The sequence below is a fragment of the Gobio gobio genome (genome assembly GCF_949357685.1).
Source record: "Gobio gobio genome assembly, chromosome: 2".
Lineage (NCBI taxonomy): Eukaryota > Metazoa > Chordata > Actinopteri > Cypriniformes > Gobionidae > Gobio > Gobio gobio.
In genome coordinates this window covers 61,251,827-61,274,823 of record NC_137098.1, presented here as the reverse complement: position 1 = coordinate 61,274,823, position 22,997 = coordinate 61,251,827, and the positions used below count along the sequence as shown (strand labels likewise).

Genomic DNA, 22,997 nt, shown 5'->3' with positions numbered 1-22,997 from the left:
AAAAGTGGCCTGTGAGTGTTATAATAAAAAAATAGGCCAATATGATTTACCCAATAGGAAAACCTTTGACTATTTTTGTGTACTTTATAACAAGGTAAGATAAATATTATTACAAGAAAGAGATATTATAAATCCACAGTTGATTTTGCTTCTGGTGTATCCATCATACTGGGAATGGAAGGTCAAGTTGAGTTTAATGCATTGTGGGATAAAGTACATTGAGCAGAGCGTTATCCCACAATTGGGGAATGGTTTTATTTATTCATAAGCTTTTACAAATGTAAAGAGGTTTTGTCTTGTGATCTCCAGTATGCCAGGGAAACGGAGCAGCTGAATAAAATGAGCAGGAATGAGGGCCGACAGAAGATCTTCACCCTGGATCCTGAGATGCAGGTTAGTTCATTACACCCAGTGCACCACTATTAGAAAGACAGTCTGAAGTAATGATGACAATGAATAAATGATACCTCCCTTTTTCTTTTCAGAGATTAGATTTCTCAGGCATCGAGCCTGACGTGAAGCCGTTTGAAGAGCGATTTGGGCGAAGACTCATGGTTCGCTGTCATGACTTGACCTTTAGCCTGCAAGGATGCGTCAGTGAGACGAATGATGGCGTCCAAACTAATGTGAGTAAACTTTCATCTAGTGCTGGGTATGACCAAAAATCACGGTGTTATACTAAATTATACCGGTTTCGCGGTGTATGACGGTGCCCCCCCCATGCATGACCGGGTGTTACCACATTTTCTACTAATTGAGAGAGGAAATACTGCAGTAGATTGACTTAGAATGCCCTATTTTACTGTCATGATGAGTTTTGCAAAGCCCCACAATAGTGCTGTGGGGAGACAACAACTAATAAAACAGACTACACACTCATTACAGACATATGAATATTAAAATATGACCACAGAGAGAAAAAAACAGAGGGTTGAGGGCACCTTAAGCATTTTAAAAATCGAACCCTATATAACAACAAACTGCCAAAATGAGGGAGAATCGCGGAAGAACATTTAAAAGGTCTAAGGATATTTTAAATACATTTTAGAGCACTACAGTTTCTGAACAAAATACACACGTTAGTTTAAAGAATAGAGGCATAGACTCTTTTTTGCCCACCCAGGTGAAAAAGACATACTATTAAATACATTAAAACTCTACTTGAGTATGTTTTTAATACAATACAAATATACTATAATGCATTTTTAATACATCCAATACAGTCCGCACTTTCACGACATAATTCCGCTTTGACTGTCGGGAAGTAGTCCGCTGCGTAATCCGCACTAATGCGGGCTCGACAGAAGTGCACATCAAGGGCGCATATCGACCTCAAAGGGGACGCTCTGAGAGACCCTTCTGAGACCTAAAATGACAAATGGGACACCCTGCGTGTCGTGGACTTAATGGACATGCGCACGGAGCGGCCATTGTAAGTCCACAAGACCGAAAGTGCACATGAAGTGTGCCATTTGGGACAGGGCCATTGTCTTCTGTGTTTCAGAAAAATCCATCATGTCATCGCGGTCATGATCAGACGTACGGCTGTATCAGTGTCCTTGTTTGCACATATATTTAATTTGAAGAAGACGTGATGAAATATGTGCGCATCCACGGTGCTGGTTCATGTTTAAAGCACTAGAGTATATGAAATATGTCCATTAAAATCTTAAACACGCTCACTCAGGTCTGTTTGAATTAGTGGTAAATGCTACCAATTCTACTGTAATGTTGAGCCCAGTTACATGAGAATGTTTATCATACCTGTATCATTTTCAAAGCAAAAACACAAATATAACCTTTGGCTCAGATATCCTCATATGACCCCCGAAATTATGTTTGTCTTCTATAGATGACATTTTTTTTTGTTCATTTCTCCATATAGAGTGTCCTGTTATCTTTTAATTAAAAGAGTACAACTTTTTTTTAGTCTTAGTAAAACTTTTTATATTTTTAAAAAAAGAATACCAATAATAGTTATTATTATGTATCTTGTTTTTCAATCTTATTTTAGCTTGGTACTGAAAAGACATTTTGTGAAAATGTATTAAATTCAATTAAAAGTAAAAACATTTATATACAGCACTGCTAATTTATATGTATATTATATTCATACGTATACTGTGGTGTGCATATAAAAAACGAAATATTTTATATTAAATATATAAATAAAAAATCTAAATTATTTTCGATATTTTACATGTTAGTGTTAAATAACAAAATAGCTCAAACCATTTTTCTTTTGTAATTAAAGCTACACTATGTAACTTTTCCATCCACTAGAGGTCGCCTGTTCAAAACAAAGGCGTAGTTTGATGATGGCACGTTTGAGCGCAGAATCTTGGGAAATGTGGTCTTCACCTCACAGCCGGTGGAAAAGAATCGGGATAGGACTCGGACAGAAATCATGTTCATAGATGCGATTTTTAACATTATTGTAGTATGAAGCAGAGCAGGGCCGAGTGTTGTGGAGCTGAGCAAGGCCGCTGGAGCGATTGAAGAGCGGGACTGTTATTATGGCATAGTCACCGGCGGGACTTTTATTATGACACGCTCGCCGGCGCCACTTCCTCTTTTCCAGTCATGAGTGTGAGGTAACGCAATTCTGTTTATCGTATTAGATACATCTGAGTGTGTTGAAAGGGAAGTTATGACGTTCTCTCGGCGGCTGCTATGACACTTGTTCACACTGCAGTGAGATTTTCCTAGCATTTTCAATACATTTAAGAGCACTACAGTCTCTGAACAAAATACACACGGCAGTTTAACGCAGAAAGAATAAAGTCATAGACTGTTTTTTACTCATTCTTCTTTGAATTGTCAGTCTACATCATTGTCTTCTGTGTATCAGAAAAATCCATTGTGTATCTTGTTTTTCAATCTTGTTCTAGTTTGTAACTGAAAAGACATTTTGAGAAAATGTATTAAATTCTTAATTTTAGGCTATAATGTCTTCATTTTCCTAGCCCTAATGTACATGCAATTAAAATGTGTTTCTTAAAAGACCCCCTGTGGTGAAAAATCTAGTTTTTTTAATGTTGTTTGTATGTGTATGTGGTGTTTTTAATATGCTTTAAGACAAACCATGAGCAAATTCATCAGTCAACACCATTGCGGAGTATTTTCTCCTTAAAACTGCAGTTTACCAAAGACAGACTCAAAAACACGGTTTGAAATCACTGGTGTTTCCTACTGTCACAAACATGTGACCAATGTGACCACATGTAACATGTGTTAATGTGCGGGGCAGAGCTTACAATGTTATGATGAACGATATGTTTTCTCCACTGACGTTCTACGATGTTCAAAGCGTTTCTAAGGATGCTGATTTTCAGAAGGCTGTTCTGACTCTGAGATGGTGAACGGGAACATGGTTTGTGTAACATTATCAACACATGATTAGCTGTTTAATAACATAGTTAAGCCAAAGGCTAATCATATCGATTACCGTTATGTGTCCAACCAACGTTATAGGGAGCGATACATAAAACGCATTACCATTCTGATACGTCGAGCCTGTATAATTCACTCTTCCTCTTCTTCTGTATCAGTTTCTGGTTCAAACATAAATGGCTGAATTAAACCAGTATTTCCACTTGCCATTGTGTACATTCACAACAGTAAAGTTGAGCGAGTGGATCAGGTATTCTGAGCTGCTGTGATTGAGTGGAGGCGTGTATACTAAATGAAGCAAGGGTGTAGAGTTACATTCAAGCTATTTAAAGGCATGAAACAATTATTTTCACCTGATTTAAAAAAATTTTTTTTTTAATTTTGATTATCAAAGATGAGTTTAAGGAATAAAACTGTAAGCTACAACACTGGGGGAAAAAAAAAACCGAATTCTTTTTTTGGGGGGCTCCAGGTTAAATACATTAGTCAACTATTGTGTAACTTTCAGTGTAAGAGAACAGCAGTTATAGGTCAGTATAGATGAATATCAGGGAGTTCTTTAATGAGAGATGAATTAGGGATTCTTGGCATGAGGACAGAGGACTCATCCAGAACACAGTGATGAATATGGTCACGCTCACTGAAGCACTTTCAATGGCTCCAGGGAAGGAATGCTGGCGCTCGTCAGCTGGGTTTGGAAAACGACTGCTCCCTCAGAACACGTCTTGAGTTTCCCACACTTTGTTGAATGATCTAGACAGACGTGACTGATGGGAATGGAGTGAAATTACATACAGCGATGTGCTGGTTCATAAATATGAAAAGTAGTATTTTGCTTTCATCTAATTTGCTGTCATTATATTATATCAGCAATAGCCTATATATGATTCTCACAGTATATAATACTGCACAGACAATAGAAGTTGCTCTACATCAAATGTTGTGTGTGAAAGGTTACACCTGAGGTTAAAGATGAGGTTAAATAAGTCTAACAAAGTAAAAGGTGTAATGACATTCCCAACTATTTGTTTTCTTCTCAGGTAGAACCGTTCTTCATTAGCCTGGCGTTGTTTGATCTGTCCAAAGGCTGTAAGATCTCTGCCGACTTCCATGTTGACCTCAACCCACCCTGTGTGAGGGAACTGATTCAAGACGGCTCTCCTGGAACGCCAACAGAACCAGGAGGAGGAGACGGAAATGAAACAGTCAGGGTAAACGGACACGGCCTACCGGTTCTCCAGAGGGTCGCAGAGTCTCTCTTACGCTTCCCCACTCAGGTAAAAGCTCATGATACTGCCATGGCTTTGTATAATTGGGATGGCTTTCTAGAGATGTTTAATAAAAAAATTTGGAAAGTCACTTTTGAAAAAATCTTTTGCTAAATTAAAATGCTGTTCTTCCAATACCATAGTGATTAATTTATCCTGTATAAAGACTTTGGGGCCAGATTTACTAAAAAGGGCAAATTAGTGAGAGCTCAATTCCAAAAAAGTGCAGATGGGAGTGGAAAGTTCAACGTGTGATCTACTGACGACACGCAAATTAAGAACACAGACGCAGCCGGATCATTTCCATAATGACCAGCGCAATCTAGCAAGAGCAACATAAATTAGCGTCTGGTTTAAGCATGGGTGTCGGAGCCATTGTATGTGGGTGGGACAAAACCCACCCACTTTTTATGACCAATGACATTGGACCCACTCACTTTTACCGTCTCTAATTCAGCACGTCTGTTTACCGACCCCTAACTGATAAACACTTGTTATGAAACACGTCAGACGCTTTATTTCCACTTTTCTAATATTTTCTTAATTGTTTTTTTTTAAATAAATGCCTTTCCGATCTGATATGTGATGGGAAAGGGGAGTACAGCGAGTTCTGCAAAATGCGGATTCGAAAACATTCACCCACATTTTTTTTGCTTCCGACACCCATGGGTTTGAGACACTTTTTTGGGCGGTAAATAATGGCACAAACACCAGTAAATCTATGAGCACGAACCTTAATAAATCTCCTTGTATGATTGATTTAATTACTCTCCTCCCATAAATTTAGCGTCTGATGGGAAACTCCTACAAATGCATATTTAATAAGTTCAGCCTCAAAAATAACTGTGCCCATGCCTTTTAAAAGGTTTTAAAACGCCAAAAGAGGGTTTTATTTTATTTTTATTTATTTTTTTTTATATTATTGTTTTTATTTGATTTATTTTATTTGATTTTTTTATTTGATTCATTTATTTATTTTTATTTAATTTAATTTAATTTATTATTTTATTTGATTTGATTTTTTTATTTTATTTTATTTTATTTTATTTATTTATTTTATTTATTTTATTTATTTTATTTATTTTATTTATTTTATTTATTTTATTTATTTTATTTATTTTATTTATTTTATTTATTTTATTTATTTATTTATTTATTTTATTTTTGTTGCTTACAGGCCCAAATCCGATGAACCCATCTTCGATTCTCTATGATATTCTTGTTTCTAGATATGGCTCCTTTCCTCAAAAGAAATGTATGGATTTTTCTTTTGCCTGTTTTATGGTCCACCAGACGGAAAAGCCTTAGCAAGCATCACAAAAAACCAAGAGAGAGCTTTTTGTTCATTAGATCGTGACAGATTTATCCCGGTCACCTTTAAAATCTGCACTCTGCTGGATATTTCTGTGAATGACTGGCAACCCTTCCCAGTAAGCATTGTCCAGCACTGCTGAATAAGAAGGATGCGTCTGCTGTGCTTCTGAGTTCTGATAGGGAAGTCGATGTGGTTTCAGAGTTTTGCACATCCATGCAGTTTGCAGGGCTGCAGGTGGCTGAATATAGTCATCGTTTGGCTGACTTGCGTCATTTTCCCTCGTCATTGTATTTCTGCCTTCTGTTGAAAGCCTGTGTCCATTTTGCAATAACTGCCACAAAGGCAAAATCATGTGCACATGAACTTTCATACCACATTAGCACTACGTTTAGTGTATACAACTGAAAACATTCTTTTGCTTTATTATTTACATCTGCCACCTTTTGCAGGCCTGGTGCCTTTTAATGCAGGATGACACGGAGACCTGTGCTAAATAAATGCACCTTTTATCTCGGGTATTGAGTCAAGTTTTTTAGTTATAAAACATGAATTGTTGAACATCACTAATCCTCTCAAGGCCTAGTTATCTGAGTGTGCTCACAAGTGTGTGTGTTTCCATGTGTTTGAGCTTGCTATGACGTGCATGGCGTGTGGCCAGGGCAGAAACAGCTTTAAGTTTTAACACAGCACTGTTTGCTACACACTAAATCAAAGCCAGTGCCATGACTGTCTCAAGCCTCTGCTGGCAGGCTGGGAAATGTGACGTGGCTTTACTGGAACTGACATAGTGCAGGGCCCCGTGCAACACAGGGCAGGGCAGCTGACATGAAGGAGAATAGATGGCTGAATGTGTTGCTAGAGGAAGAAGAGAGGGAAAATAGACACAAGGATGGAAAGACAGAAACTAAAGAGTATGAGCAATGTCTTGCAGTTTAGATTGTTATGAATATGACTTTCAATAGCAATTTCATAGGATTTATGGCCAGCATTTAATTTCCTTCTCTTTCACCCCCTGTGTTCGTGTACACTACATATGTGGCCCAATGACACACAAAAATAGTGAGTGCACTTCATTCCACACTTGAGACCTCCTGTTGGATGTTAAGCTTGATAGTTAAAATACATGCAAAGAAAGGACTAACTTTATATATTTATCTAATTTCATAAAAAAAAATAGGAAAATAATGATTTTTATTATTATAATTATTGTATCAGGTTAAAACCAGTAACAAATTACCAAACCAGCTATCTAAACCACTATACTCTCTCTTTCCCATTTAATAAGTTAATGGTACACTATGTAACTTTTGGCCCTCTAGCGGTAAAAAAATAAAACTGCATGCATTTTGTGGAAGAACATTGTTTTGGTTGTGCTCCGGCTCTGCGTGACTGTGCAGATGATTATGACCCTTCACTATAGATAATGCTTTACAATGAACTCTGTTAGAGAGTAGGAATGGGCATTTCAAGCAAAAATAATATTCGATGATTGCTGGGAATTATTTGATTATTATTCGAAAATCCATGTATAGGCTACACACATATAAACAGAGAGAGAGACAGGGAGAGAGACCATTCACGCTCTCAATCTGTATGATAACAAACTGTTTAATCATTATGGAATAGGCTATATTAACTATATTAACATGCTGAAACATATGACTGTTATTTGACATCGCCCCAAGTTACCGTAACCGTTATATGCCACGCAATTCTACAGTGTGCATGTGAGACCATGTGTTCTTCTTCTGTTGTCTCAGGGCGTGTTTACACTGGCAGTTTAGTTTGAAATTAGGCACGGTTCGCATAAAAAAATTGCTAAAGTGAAAGCTGTCATACAGAGCTTGGTGCGCACTGAGGTACCGAACCCGAGAACCACAACCTAAGTTTGGTTGCACTCGAACTGTGCCGCGATTCATGTGAATATGAAAATAACAACACTCAGATGCGCACTTGTTCAGGAAGAAAAGTAACCAGCGCATTCAAGCGGCACATATACAGTAAACCCAAGTGTCGATTACTCAGCTGCGCAAAATAGCACCAAATTAATAAAAAAATAAAAATAAAATAAATAAATATATATATATATTAGGGATGCAATAATACAGTTAGTCCACAGTTCAATACATACCTCGGTTTTTACCCACGGTTTTCGGTTCGGTTCGGTTCTGATGGCTTGTCACATCAATTTTTTGTTATTCTATTCTTAGGCGACAGGAACAGCAAGAGGTTAAAGAGAGAAAAGACTATTTTTTATTGCAATACTCTTTCTTTATTTTACTTAAAAGAATGAAAAACCTTACTTAAACTTAAAACTTTACTTAAAAAAAAACTTTTACACCTAGTGTATTGGATAATATAAAATAAATATATATAAAGATTTACACTGGCAGCTCAGAGCTGTACAGCAGCACTTAAGTATGAAATTGAATGAATGAATGTAAAAATAAAACACTACATAGACTTCACTATAAAATATACACTGATTCTTAGCTACTGTATTAGTTTTTCAGTCAAGAGCAGTGAGTGATTTTCTCTTTGTCTTTTGTGGTTGTATTAACATTAAAGGGATAGTTCACTCAAAAATGAAAATTCTGTCATCGAGAAATGAATCCAGGTTTGGAACAATATTAGAGTGAGGAAATAATGACATCATTTTAGAGGTGAACTGTCCCTTTAAGGATCGCATGTTCACTACTGCACTGCTGTCAATTTAAGACCTGCGTGCATCTAATATACAAGATTGCGATTTTACTTTCACTTTAGACATAACCGACTGTGTTTATGTTAACCTTGTGTGTATTTGACAGTATTAGCGCAGTAAGACGACTATTTAGTCCAGTAATCACGTGTTTGACAGGCTTTTAGTGCGCGTGCTCTGAAAAGCGCATGTTAAAACCGCGCACGCGAATGAAACCGGCAAGGCTTTAAAACGCATACAAATAATGAACTTTCGTGATTGTGAATAACTATAGTGTTCCGTGAGTATAACTCTACCACTAACGTGTGATGTGAATGTATGTCGCGTTGTTCAGTATATTGGGATAGAGGCAAATGATAGAATTTGTAGAAAAATTATTAATTAAATGTGAAACCGAAAAAAACGCAATTCACAAGCGTGTATTGAACCGTGAATGCCGTACCGAACGGTTCAATATTATATTGAGAATTGTGGCATCCCTAATATATATATATATATATTGACCCACGTTCTGTTTTCTATCATGCCCGTGCACATTTGTGATGATGTAAGATGAACGCAAAAGCACCAGGGTTCAAGTTCAAAGCACCAGACCAGCGCTGCGGAGACGCAGGGAAGAATCACGCTCCGGCCACAGCAAACGTGCCCAGTATAAAACACCCTGAGAGTTGATTGACAGCTTTTAGGTGCGTTATTATTGGCAGCGCCACCCTCTGGTTACATGAACGCGTCACCACCACATCAGCACCGAAAACATGGGGATTTTTTTGTTGTTGATGATAATCGCACAACCCATTCGATATTCTATAATTAAATCAACTAATCCAATATTCGAAAATCGTGACTGATGTAATGTTATTTTTTTTTGTTACATTTTGAACAAAAAAAGTTACAAAGTGTACCTTTAATGACACAGAACTTCCATAATCAACAAACCACTTACCATGAAACTCTTTGAATAATCATCTATAAATATATCTCTAATAATATCCTCTTTACTCAAGAACATCCTTACAACCACAGTATGTCTTTTGTCTTATCCAGGGTATTTTCTCCGTCACCAACCCTCACTCAGACATCTTCCTGCTGGCACGGGTGGAAAAGGTTTTACAGAATGGCATTACCCATTGTGCTGAGCCTTACATTAAGACCTCCGACATCAGCAAGGTCTGCTGCTGAATAACACACACATTATTCAAGAGAACTGTACCAATCTTCTTAGGCATGATGTCTTTCTACTAGAACACAAGTCTGATGGGGAAAATAAAAGAATTGTGTATAAAGATAATATAGAAAATGTGTTGCATTTATACAGTTAAGTAATGCTTTGCAATTAAAATGTGGCTTTTTATTCCAATCAACTCATGATTTATTTATTTATTTAGGTGTTGGCCTGAATTTTGTTCATTCTGATTTAAATGCTTCCAGAATGTACTGTAGAATATTTTCATGCATTTTTATGTGTCTGTTTATGTGTCTCAGACAGTGCAGAAAGTCCTGAAGACTGCCAAGCAGACGTGTCAACGGCTGGGCCAGTACCGGATGCCCTTCGCTTGGGCTGCCAAGTAAGACACAGACACTCACTTCTTATTCACTTAAAGTGATAGTTCACTCAAAAATGTGCATTCTGTCATCATTTACTCACCCTCATGTCATTCCAAACCCGTAAGACTTTTGTTCATTTTTGGAATACAAATAAAGATATTTTTGATGAAATCTAAGATCTTTCTGTCCCTCCATTGACAGCCACACAACTACAACTTTGACGCATCATCAATTTAATGAATAGATCGTAAAACTAATCCATATGAATTGAGTGGTTTAGTCCAAATTTTCTGAAAAGACAGATTGACAGAGACATATTGACAGAGAGAGTGATCGAGTCTCTTCAGAAGATTAGGACTAAACCGCTCAATTCATATGGATTAGTTTTACGTTCTCTTTATGAACTTTATGAAGTGTCAGTGGTAGTTGTGTAGCTGTCTATGGAGGGACCGAAAGCTCTCAGATTTCATCAAAAAGATCTTAATTTGTGTTCCGAAAAAGGAACGAAAATCTTACTGGTTTGGAACGACATGAGAGTGAGTAAATGATGACAGAATGTACATTTTTGGGTGAACTAACCCTTTAATGGTCTAGTAAGACTGAATTATATTATCTATGTTTTACGTTATGTAGAATTATGTGCCTTTTAAACTGGAATGTCGCAGTCATCACACTCCGGACATAGCTTAAGACAGATTGTAAATATTTAGTAGAGTTGTTTCCGATTCCGATACTAGTATTGAAAATATCACCGATGCCACAACAAATTTTGGCATAGTACTTGAGTACTTAGACCTAGCTATGACCGTGAGCTTTGCCTAACCACTGTTCTTCTTCGCTGCTCAGAATGCATTGCAAACACAGGAAGTTGTGCTGTGTTGCCACAAGCAACCCCTGTTTAGAGCAGCAAAGAAGAAATGAAAATGCGTTAGCAGTGTGTCTGCTGTTTAGCAGTATTTCAGACTGGACCAAACAGACAGTAAAACGGCGACTAGGGATGTCACAAGTACGGGCATTTCAGTACCAAGCCGGTGCTGAAATTAAAAAAATGTAATGATACCAGCATTTCTGTAGTACCGGTAGTAAGTTACCGACTCCCTAGTATATGCGGTACCCGCAGCTGCGTTCAGTCGCTTCCGTGTTTATCTAAGCGCAGGGCTCCAGACTGTAGCCGAATATATATATATATACTAGTGTCTATGAATATTAAACTGCAAAATACTATTTAAATATCACTCCTGCAAATTCTACGTCTCTGTGGAAGACGGGCGCAGATGCGCGGGCACTTCATTTGAGAAAACTCATATCATAAACACAGACACTCAAAGATCTTCACGGCGACCCGTCAAAATAAAAGTTTGGTTTAAGGTGAATAAATTGGCAATATATTAAGCTACTCTTGTAGCCTACAGTAGATTTAGCTACGTCTCTATGTAATAATAATACATCTCTATTAATAATAATAATAAATATGCCTAGACGGTTGCTTATTTTTTACTTGTTTTGTTGTAAAGAGATTATTTTTTCTGATTTATATATCATTTTTGTATATCCCTAGACTTATTTGTTGCACTGTTATATTGTAAAACTAAAATATCTTTTTCAGTTTGCAGTGTTAGATTTGTGGCTGCATTTGAAGTTCTTTTCCGCTTAAGAAAAAGAAATAATATTACTGTCAAATGCATGTCAGATAATAAAAATACTGTAATAAATACAGTAGTTCACCATGTATTTGTTCATGTTTTATTAAGGGATAAGTCTGAAGCACACCATAAAATAATTCTAGCAATTTATACAGGGCTAGTAGTATATACAGCTGTATATACAGATACACACCCAGGTATCGGATCAGTATTCGGTATCGGAATTGGTATCGGGAACGGAAAAAGGGTATCGAACATCTCTAATATTTAGACATTGTTTAAGTGTTTTAAAGTCAATTTCTTGTGCCGAGGACATCAGGATGTGTGTGTTGTGTGGTTTCAGACAGGTGTTTAAAGATTCCCAAGGCAGTTTAGACATGGATGGGAAGTTCTCTCCACTCTACCGCCAAGACAGTAGCAAGATATCCTCAGAAGACCTCATCAAACTGTTGACTGATCTCAAAAAGTGAGTGATAACACATATGTACCAGATTGGTGCATAATCTTTTGATGTCTGGTATCCCTAAATGGTCACTGTGAAGTTGGAAATGATCCTGGATCAGCATGTCTATCAAACAATCAGAGTACTAATTTTATCCTGAAACTGAACCCTAAGCAGGAACTAATCCTTAATCAAAGGGAAGTGTCCAGCCTCTAAGGGTGTGTTCTCACTTGGCATGTTTGTTTTGATTAAAACACACTCTGGTGCGATTGCTCTGTTAGTGCGGTTCATTTGAGTAAGTGTAAACGCTGCCATCCGAACACTCGTGTGCACCAAACAAGTGGACTGAGATGGGATTTCTTCCAAACAAACTCTGATGCGGTTTGTCTGAAATATGAACACAGCACGGACCAAAGACATGTAAACAGAATGAAAACAGGATGTGATGTCACAAGATGCGACCCTAAATAGGACAGAATCAAACATACCTGGTTCTTCTTATCATAGGAGCTACGCTGCCAATTACAGTTTGGTACAGACGTCGAAAATGCCGTCTCCTCGCAGCAGATCTTTGTTTGTGTTCAACAGAGAAATTCCTGGCTCTGTTTTACCCCTTTACACATTTTATAAGCTCTTCACAAGTTCTCATTTGGTCAAAATACCATCATATGTACGCACACACAACGACCGCATGTAGCCCAGTGCACAGTATTGTTTTAGATGTTTGGCAAGTTCGGTTGCAAAATATACGCCATAAAAGCCGTTTTTTTGTTGCATTAAGTGTAAATAGCAATTGATTCTATTTACACTATGAATAAATAGCAGTTTTTTCTTTGCAAGTGTAGTTAGATAGTATTTGCACCTCAGTATTTTAGTACATTATAAAAGTATGCAATAATAACATATTGAGTGTAAATGATTATATTTATTAAATAAATGCCGCCTTATTGGGACAATAAAGCCTTCCCTACACCTACCCCTAAGCCTACCTGATAAACACTTTATTATTAAATAATAATTAAATTGCACTTTTCACATATTTTATATTCATATTTATTGAAAATAAATGCCTCACAATCTGATATGAGATGGGAAAAGGGAGAAGTTCGGCAAAAGGCAGATTCAAACTCTGGTTGATCGTGTGAAAAGTATCTGCAATGCACTTTACTCCCTACGCCACTGCTGCTGACAGGTTACAGACATTTTCTGTACTTTTTGTCCTTTTTTTGGGCGGATTAGTGCAAATAGCATCTGCCAACAAGGCGGATTTTGCACTCTCCGTTTTTTGTTTTGTATATTTAGGTTCATTGTTAAAAATGACAGCATGAATGCTAATTGAACCAGGATTAAATGTATCATTTTTCTTTTTTGGTCCAGACCAAAAGAACCAAGAGAACCGAACTACAAGTGTGAACACACCCTAAGATTAGTCCCAACCTTACCCCTTTCTCTAACCCTAAAATCTGATTAGTTGGGAATGACATGTTCCACTTCCCACTCTTCCACCACGCATGTATTTCCTTTTTTTCGCTTTATTGTATTATGCATCAAGAATTCAGTGTTTTCAACATTTTTCTTTATAGGCCAGAGAAGAACAAACTGCAGATAATCCCTGGACAAATTAACATCACTGTTGAGTGTGTTCCTCCAGACTTGTCAAGTAAGTTGTTAATTGCTTTGGCATTTTAACATTTGCTAACATCTCTTTTGAGTCTAAAGGTCAGTCAGTTATTGACTTCTCAGTAGCACTTAATCTACGGGCACATTTTTAGCTTGTAATACTGTAATTTGAATTTGTACCCTACTTGTTGAAAGTGGTTTGGTGATTGTGGCATTTACTATATAATCTACAAAATAACGTTACAGGATAATGTTAGGGGAATGTTAGAATATATAAAGTTACAGGAATGTTTGAGGCTAACGTTAGGGGAAAGTTAGATTATAAGAGGAAAACATTAGAATATAACGTTAGGTCATGAATATTTGCCTTAAAAGTCATGGAAAAGTATTGGTAGAAATGTGTATGAACCCTGAAACTTTATCTTCATAGATTCGGTCACATCGTCTTATATTCCTGTGAAGCCGTTTGAGGAACAGTGTGAGAGGGTGTCTGTGGAAGTGGAGGAGTTTGTTCCGGAAGAGGCTAAATACAACCACCCGTTCACCGTCTACAAGAACCACCTCTACGTCTATCCTCAGCAGCTCAAATACGACAATCAGAAGACATTTGCCAAGGTGAGATTCTTCACACTTCTCAAAGCACAATCTGTAATTACTGGAACCGGGAAGCTGTGGGTGGTGGTACAACAACAAGCTCCTTCGAGCAGTAACAATGTCTGCCTACGTGTTTTCAAACATGAGGCTATGTGAAAAGCCCCCGGGATTCTATTCATAATCAGTTCACGGAAGATCGTATCTCTAATTAAGCAGACTTCAGGGTTAATTGCTTCCTCCTGCACTGCTGGAAAGCTTATGATACTGGCTGTTTGCCCTGTTACTCTCCAACTTCTTTTCTTCTAAATTAGAGATGCTACCAATCATATATACAGACCTATTCATCACGGTTTCGAATGACATCTGTTTATTAGCTTTCATTCAGTTTCATTAATTAGCAATATATCAATTTACACACTACATATTGCTTTATAATGATCCTCTCAAATCTGTATTTTACAGGTAACACTTTACAATAAGGTTTTAATTAGCTAACATGAACTAATAATGAACTGCACTTATAAGGCATTTATTTATCTTTGTTAATGTTAATTTCAACATTTACTAATACATTATTAAAATCTTGTTAACATTAGTTAATGGACCGTGAACTAACTCGAACAAACCATGAACATCTGTATTTTTATTAACTAACGTTAAAGGATTAGTTCACCCCAAAATTAAAATTTCCTGATAATTTACTCACCCCCATCTCATCCAAGATGTTCATGTCTTTCTTTCTTCAGTCGAAAAGAAATTACGTTTTCGGAAGAAAACATTCCAGGATTTTTCATCATACAATACTTTTCAATGGCAACCAAAATGCTGAAGGTCCAAATCAATGCAGTTTCAAAGCGCTTCGATGGGCTTCAGAGGCTCTGCGCGATCCCAGATGAGGAATAGGGTCTTATTTAGCGAAACGATCGGTCATTTTCAAAAATAAAATAAAAATGAATATACTTTTTAACCTAAATTGTTCATCTTGTGCAGCTCTGCGAGGAGCTAAGGATGACGTAATCACGTCGGAACAATCACGCTAAACGTAGGTAGAAGTACCGCCCCTGTGTTTACAAAGCTCTCGTGTGTAGACTAATTCAAATGCCCTCTACCAAAAACACTACATTTTCAACTTCAAAATCGGCCGATATCGTTGTTTAACCTTTTTTTTGCTAAAGGATGTTTGTATTACGGTAGTCTTCGCACAAGCGCTTGTAAACATGGGGGCGGGACTTCTGCCTTTCCGATGTGATTATGTCATCCTTAGTAAGGTAAATTATGAGTAAATTATCAGGAAATTTTCATTTTGGGGTGAGCTAATCCTTTAACAAAGATGAACAAATACAGTAACAAGTGTACAAGTACTCATGGTTAGTTTATGTTAGTTAATACATGAACTAAGGTTTACTAATGAAACCTTATTGTAAAGTGTTACCATTTTATATGTTGCCAAATACACTGGCATCTACTAGCTTACCTACTAGCATCTAATAATATCTGTTGCATATAATATAGTATTTGCAAAAGCATCATGCCTATTCAAATAATTCAAGGGGCAAATAATGAGTTATCTTGGATAATTAAGTTGCATCGCAAAGATAATTAAGTTGCAAAGTATATATTGACATTGAAAAAAATCCCTAACGTATCAAATATGAAATCATACAATACATTTATTGCACATGCAGTCTAATATAGCATCTGTGTTTCCTCTCAGGCTCGCAACATTGCAGTGTGTGTTCAGTTCAAGGATTCTGATGAAGAGGGAGCCGGTCCGATGAAGGTGACTGAATGATTATTCTTCATGTCGCACCATCATTGTTCCACCAGTTCTTTAATATTTAAAAATATGAGTGCAGTATAATGTGAAATTGATGAACCCATGATTGCTTTCAGTGTATCTACGGCAAGCCAGGGGATCCGCTTTTCACCACCAGTGCTTTTGCTGCAGTTTTGCATCATAATCAGTGTCCAGAGTTTTATGATGAGGTATTATTTCCATGTATTATCATGCATGTTGTCAATTCTTTTGCTTAACTGCACAGCAACACAATCTCTCAACTTACATAAATATCTATTTAGCAGATGACATCACGTCATATTGGACTTATTGTAATTAGTAAAAACATTCACATCATTATTATTAATTAAATAAGACATCTATGACTTATCGTTATTTTTAAATAATAAAAATGTGTAATGTGTATATATCGGAGGACACTCATAAAATAATAGCTCATAAAATGTGAATGCAGTCTATTGAGATCAAAAACTCTTTTACATAATCTGCGTACATAATTCAGTACCAAGTCAATGCCCCATGATGTTGAGCCACAAACAGCACAAAGTATGAGCTTTCCCAAGAAAATATCTGAATCATTCCAGAGACACATCCTGTAAGGCTTCACTAGACCATCAGGGCTAAGATATCAAGGACAAATTGTTCGCTCAGTAGATGAATGAGTCACAAGACATCGACACATACAGTAGGCACAGACTTGGCCCATAAGCAGTGTGTTATGGTATTTACTGGACAGAGCCTAATTATGTCATCAGCTGGAGAGCCTTGAAGGAGTCGCTCACCGAAAATGGAAATACACAACCTTATTGTACTGATGATGCATACTATCGGGGTTGGGAAGGTTACTTTTAAAATGTATTTCACTACAGGTTACAAAATACATGCTTTAAAAAGTCATTAGTAATGTATTTTGTTAGATTACACAAGTTTTGTAACTAAATACTTTAGAATACTTTGGAATACTAATAAGGTATGGAACACAAAGGCACCACCAAACATAGGACTTGGTTTTCCTCTGCATATTATTTAAAAAAAACATAATGTGCATCTGCATATTGTTTTAAACAACATGTGGTTTTCCACAATATTTCTTGAAGCAAAAAATGTACAAAAGGTGTATTGTACTCATTTTGTCTTCTGGGAAACATGTAGTGATTAGCTTCTGAAGGGCAGTACGAAAAAAATATGATCTTTAAACAAAATAAGAAATGTACACATCATCCTGTTCAAAGGTTTTCACCCCCTGCTCTTAACTCTTTCCCCACAAGCGTGTGGTTTTTTTTTTTTTTTGCCAGCCACTGCCAGGGTTTTTGATCATTTTCACAAAAATGTAATTGCCCATAGAATATTTAGTTGTATGAATATCTGAGCATCAAAAGAAAGAGCAGACCCTCTGCTTTAAAAAAAAACCTTTAATTCTAGCTTCATGCATTCCTTTTTTATCAACAATAGTTGATAGTTAATGCATTGTGTTTTGTGGATATTTGTTTCCTCCACTAAATATACAAATAAAAAAGGTAATTGCGATCTCACAATTCTGACTTTTTGTCTCTAAATTCTGACTTTTTTTCTCGCAATCGCGAGATTTAAACTCACAACTTTAAACTTTATAACTTGCGAGTTATAAAGTCAGAATTGCATGATATAAACTCACAATTGCGAGATAAAGTCAGAATTGTAAGATAAAAAGTTGCAATTACCTTTTAAATTTTTTTTTTATTAAAGTCGCAATTCTGAGAAAAAAACGTCAGTCCCCCCCCCCCCCCTCATAATTGGACATTATAACTCGCAATTGCAAGTTCATATCTCACAATTCTCAGAAAAGAAGTCAGAATTATGAGATTAAATGCCGCAATTATCTAAACAAATTGCTCACAAAAGAAACATGGAAACATTAGTGGATCATCCAGGTAATGACAGACAGTTCAGTTTCAAGGGTATGTACATTTTTGAACGTGGCAATTTGTAAAAATTCTGTCATTTTGTATTATGGAGTAAATGTAAACATCTATTATGTGAAATGGCTTATTCAGGACAGTACTAAATAAAAGTAAAATTGAGTATATTCTGCAAGGGGTATGAAACTTATGAGCAGACATTACATTAATGGTTAAATGAAATAAATTAAAATTCAAAGTAATCACTTTGATAATCTAAAATACTTTTCGGATGTAACTGTAATTTGATTACCAACTATTTAAAATGTAACTGTGAAATACTGTTACTCAAATTTTGTATTTTAAATACGTAACTAAGTTACATGTGTTTCGTTACTCCCCAACCCTGCTTACTATATACAGGCAAGCAAATGAGCCCAGAATATAAATGCTACATGCTAAATTGCACATTAAGTATTTTCCCTGAAAACCTTTATAAACAAAATGCATTATATGGCTTAATCCGTTTAGTCAATGTATTCATATTTTGCCATTATTTACTCATTCTGTGTCACATAATGACATGTTTACTTTTTCATGTACTGTATTTATGAGATAAAATCCGGCCTAAATAAAGTTTTTTTGTTTGTTTTTCTGTACATGAACAGTTCCACATTTGAAGTATTTTCATTTCTGTCACAGATCAAAATGGAGCTTCCTGTTCATGTCCATGAGAAGCATCACATTCTCTTTACTTTCTACCACATAAGCTGTGAGCTTGGCAACAAAACCACCACCAAGAAGCGAGAGGGAGTGGAAACACTGGGTGAGTATTTGTTTGTGTACGTTTGTGTATAAGTTTGGAGTCAGTTTGATTTTTATTTAATACTTTTATTCAGCAAAGATGCATTCAATTGATCAAAAGTGACTGTTAAAGTAAACGGTCCACTAAAGCAGTTAAGTACAGTCTTGTATCTTTATATTCTTTTGTCTAATTTTCAAATACTTTGTTGCTTCAAATCAAAGTTTGTAATGTTATGATTCCCCTTGAAGCTGGTTGGTTTGGTTCATGGCTTTTTTTGAAATCCCTATGGGAGAAATGAATGGAAAAAATACTTCCAGAACCAGTGCAGCTGAAAAAGAGGGCAGACACTGTTGCACTCTATTGACCTTTGACTCTCGCTCTCAACAGTGGGTTATTCCTGGACTCCTTTATTGAAGGATGGCAGAATACAGTCCTCAGAGCTACAACTTCCTGTGTCTGCCAATCTACCAGCTGGTTACATGTTTGACAAAAACCAAGACTCAAAGAAGGTACAATCTTCTTTTCAGTAACACTAATGCCAAAAAATCATTTTAAATGTGCATTTATTTGGTTGGCTGGTTTGTTCATTGACTGGATTGATTGATTTGGTTGATTCACTGATTCATTCTCTCGTTTTTGTCCCCCTCCAGTCTTCCCCGGACATTAAATGGGTGGAGAATGCCAAACCGTTATTCAAAGTGCGAGCGTATGTAGCATCAACAATTTACTCTCAGGTATGTTGATCTGATCTAAGGATTGTTCAGCCAGTTTCCATTGTACTGAGCAGAGATTAATGAAGTGTTATGTAAAATCGAAGCGTTAAATCCAGTTACTTCCACCCCATGTAGGATTTGCACCTCCACAATTTCTTCCAGTATTGCCAGCTGATGAGGTCAGCATCACAGGGCAATCCCGCTGAACTCGTCAAGTACCTAAAGGTGAGAATTACATGTCTGAGAACAAGGGAAAATGCAGATGTCTATATTTTAATTGGAGTTAAACCCAATATTATGGACTTTTAAACCTTTTTGGACATTATGTGAATTTAAGTTAAACCTCAATCACATGATTTCTCTGAGCTTTTCTTTGGAACACATTTAGGAAATATCCGTGAACATTTTAAAAAGAAGTATCTTATGCTCATCAAGGCTGCATTTATTTGATCAAAAATGCATCAAACACATTAATATTCTGAAATATTATTACAATTGTATGCAACTGCTTTCTATTTTAGTATATTTTAAAATGTAATTTATCCCTCCTGATGCAAAGCTGAATTTCCAGCATCATTACTCCAGTCTTCAGTGTCACATGATCCTTCAGAAATCATTCAGATATGATGATTTGCTGCTCAAGAAACATTTTTGTGAAAATCGTGATAGATTTTTTTCAGGATTCTTTGATGAATAGAAAGTTCAAGAAAACAGCATTTATTTGCAATGGAAATATTTTGTAACATTATAAATGTCTTTAATGTCACCTTTTATTAATTTAATGCATCCTTGCTGAATAACAGTATTAATTTCGTATACATTTTTTTTTTTAAATCGCACTGATTCCAAACCTTTGGGCGGCAGTGTACTTTGTAATCTTTTGATTTGCTGTCTCCTCTCCAAGTGCCTGCATGCGGTGGAGACTCAGGTCATCATCAAGTTCCTCCCTACGGTGCTCGTTCAGCTCTTTGAAGTCCTCACTATGGCAAGCAAAGAGGGTCAAGATATTGCTGTCAACTCCACACGGTGATTTGCTACCTTGTTTGTCTTCTCAGAAAGACACCAGCTGCATTACTGTTTTGTGCGCAAACTGGCCTATGAAAATGTTAAAGGTACACTATGTAAGTTTTTTGGTCAATACATCATCAGTCCTTCTTCCAAAACGTGTTTTTGTCTTTCTCTGATTCACTATGGTAAGCCTATTATAAGTGTTTTTATTTTAGACCTGTCGGGATGGTTTTTGCGGGAAATTGCGCACAGACGTCACTCACCCTTGCGTGTCTTGTCATATCCGTAAATAGAGAGAAATTGCTCCGGCTACTTTGACACCTGTATGGCGTGGGAGTGGCAGAGGTTAGTTGACACAATGAGAGAGAAAGGTTGAAAATCTCGAACCTCCATGGAATCGTTAAAATAAATGCTGAACAGAGGAGAGTCTGCTGACAAAAAAAGAGTGTGACCGAGCTTGTAATAAAACAAGAATCAAAAGGCTAAAGCACAATCAAAACAATGTTCTTGCGCAAAATGCATCCAGTAGGGATGGGTGATATACCAGTAGACACGATTAACCGGTAGAAATTCATCAACCGGTAAAGATTTTGGACTGTCGTCTCTATTAGGGTTACGCTCATGTGATGTTGCAGTGCTGCACGTCACAGAAACGTATCGTTTGCATGCGTTTTTAAGCAGCACTGTCTGAGAGACGCTCGTCATGATGTCGCTGCTCATTGAGAACGTGAGAACTGAGTGCTTTTTGCCATCTAATTGGGCTTGAATGTTTAAATACACATTCCTATGTGTCAAAGTGACCATGTATTTGCAAGTACACAATAATTTATGTCTTACGTGAACGTAAACGCTTGAGTATATTGGATGTGTGCAGTCACTCTTAAAGTGACAGCATCCAAATTTACCTGCTGTTGTTATCAGTGTTGGGGAAAGTTACTTTGAAAAGTAAAGCATTACAATATTGCGTTACTCCTTTAAAAAGTTACGAATTGCGTTACTTAGTTTCTTTTTAAGAAAAGTAATGCGTTAAGTTACTTTTGCGTTACTTTTTCTCAACTGGGCTGGGCTTGTTTGTTTTTATATAGTACAAAAGTTCTATTTTTGGCCAAAAGTAAAGACCCTTTCACACCAAAATTTAAACAATAAGCCTCAGGCTAAAGGAAATGCAAATTCAAGCCTTTACAGTAGAGGGTAGCGATGGGCATTTCGGCTCTTTTTTTGTGAATCGGCTCATTTGACTCAGCTCACTGAAAAGAGCCGGCCCTTTTGGCTCACAAATTAAAAAAAAAAAAATGTTTTAACTATGACTTTGACTATGATAGGTGTGAAAATAATTCTAATTAAATTATTAAATTAAATCATACTCACAAGGTCTCACAATTTCTTTAAAAATGCATTGATTTGTTATGAAAAAAGAATAGGGGTGAGTGGGGCATAACGCAGGTTAGTTGTAACACACATGGTTTAAAACTTTCAATGACAAAACTTAGTGAGTTGCCATATCAACACTATAGAGAAAAAATTGCGTCAAAATTTAAAAAATCTTTGGAATATATCACTGAACATTTATTTAACCATAGCAAAAGTAAATTTCTTACTTGCGTTAATTTTTCATTTCTGTTTTTTGTGTTTATTTAAAATAAGACAAATCTGATATTATTGTAATCTTATATCTGTTATAACAGTTGATATAGTTCATTAATGCTGCTCTAAACAGCAGAAGACACGAGCCGGGGCTAAATCCCAGTTGCACAGGTGGGGCGTGTTGTCACACTGCGTTACAATGAGCCCCTATTAGAAATATTATTTTATATTCTATACTTTTATGAATTCTATTGAGAAACCATGAGAAAAATGTGAATAAAGACTGAGAGTCAATGTTCAGAAATGCTTAATTATTATTATGTGTTTAGTGTTTTGAGGTGTGTTTGTTTTTAATAATTAAAAAATGGCATTTATTTTATTTGAAAAAGTTAATAATTGTATTTTATTGACAACATATTTTAGCTGGCCATGTTACGTACCCCACCTATGGGGCATAGTTTCAAGGGGCTGATGCGGTTTCTTCTCAGTAATTATTTGTCCTGTTTTCGAGAAGACCCTTTCAGAGGGAACGGATTATTACAGAGTCTATTATTTTAAATAAAATTTAAATCATTCATTATTACATTATTACATAATTATTTAATTTCTATAGGCTATATTTAAAAAAAAACAGAGTTAGAGTCGGCTCTTCAGATATGCGACGTTCACCTACATTTGCGAACAACCCATC

General features: G+C 36.4%; 1 protein-coding gene across 2 annotated transcripts in view; it reads left to right on the top strand.

Moving 5' to 3' along the window:
* The window catches only part of dock11 (dedicator of cytokinesis 11), a 136,430-nt gene that overhangs the window by 28,278 nt on the left and 85,155 nt on the right, over positions 1-22,997 (top strand). For both annotated transcript variants that reach the window (XM_079841962.1, XM_079841961.1), the window contains 15 exons: positions 310-393; positions 486-626; positions 4,434-4,670; positions 9,722-9,844; positions 10,160-10,242; positions 12,209-12,331; positions 13,891-13,967; positions 14,358-14,542; positions 16,236-16,301; positions 16,415-16,507; positions 18,899-19,022; positions 19,389-19,510; positions 19,652-19,735; positions 19,850-19,939; positions 20,619-20,740. In XM_079841962.1, coding sequence (XP_079698088.1) covers positions 310-393; positions 486-626; positions 4,434-4,670; positions 9,722-9,844; positions 10,160-10,242; positions 12,209-12,331; positions 13,891-13,967; positions 14,358-14,542; positions 16,236-16,301; positions 16,415-16,507; positions 18,899-19,022; positions 19,389-19,510; positions 19,652-19,735; positions 19,850-19,939; positions 20,619-20,740 — 1,754 coding nt within the window. The remainder of the gene's footprint in view (positions 1-309; positions 394-485; positions 627-4,433; positions 4,671-9,721; positions 9,845-10,159; positions 10,243-12,208; positions 12,332-13,890; positions 13,968-14,357; positions 14,543-16,235; positions 16,302-16,414; positions 16,508-18,898; positions 19,023-19,388; positions 19,511-19,651; positions 19,736-19,849; positions 19,940-20,618; positions 20,741-22,997) is intronic.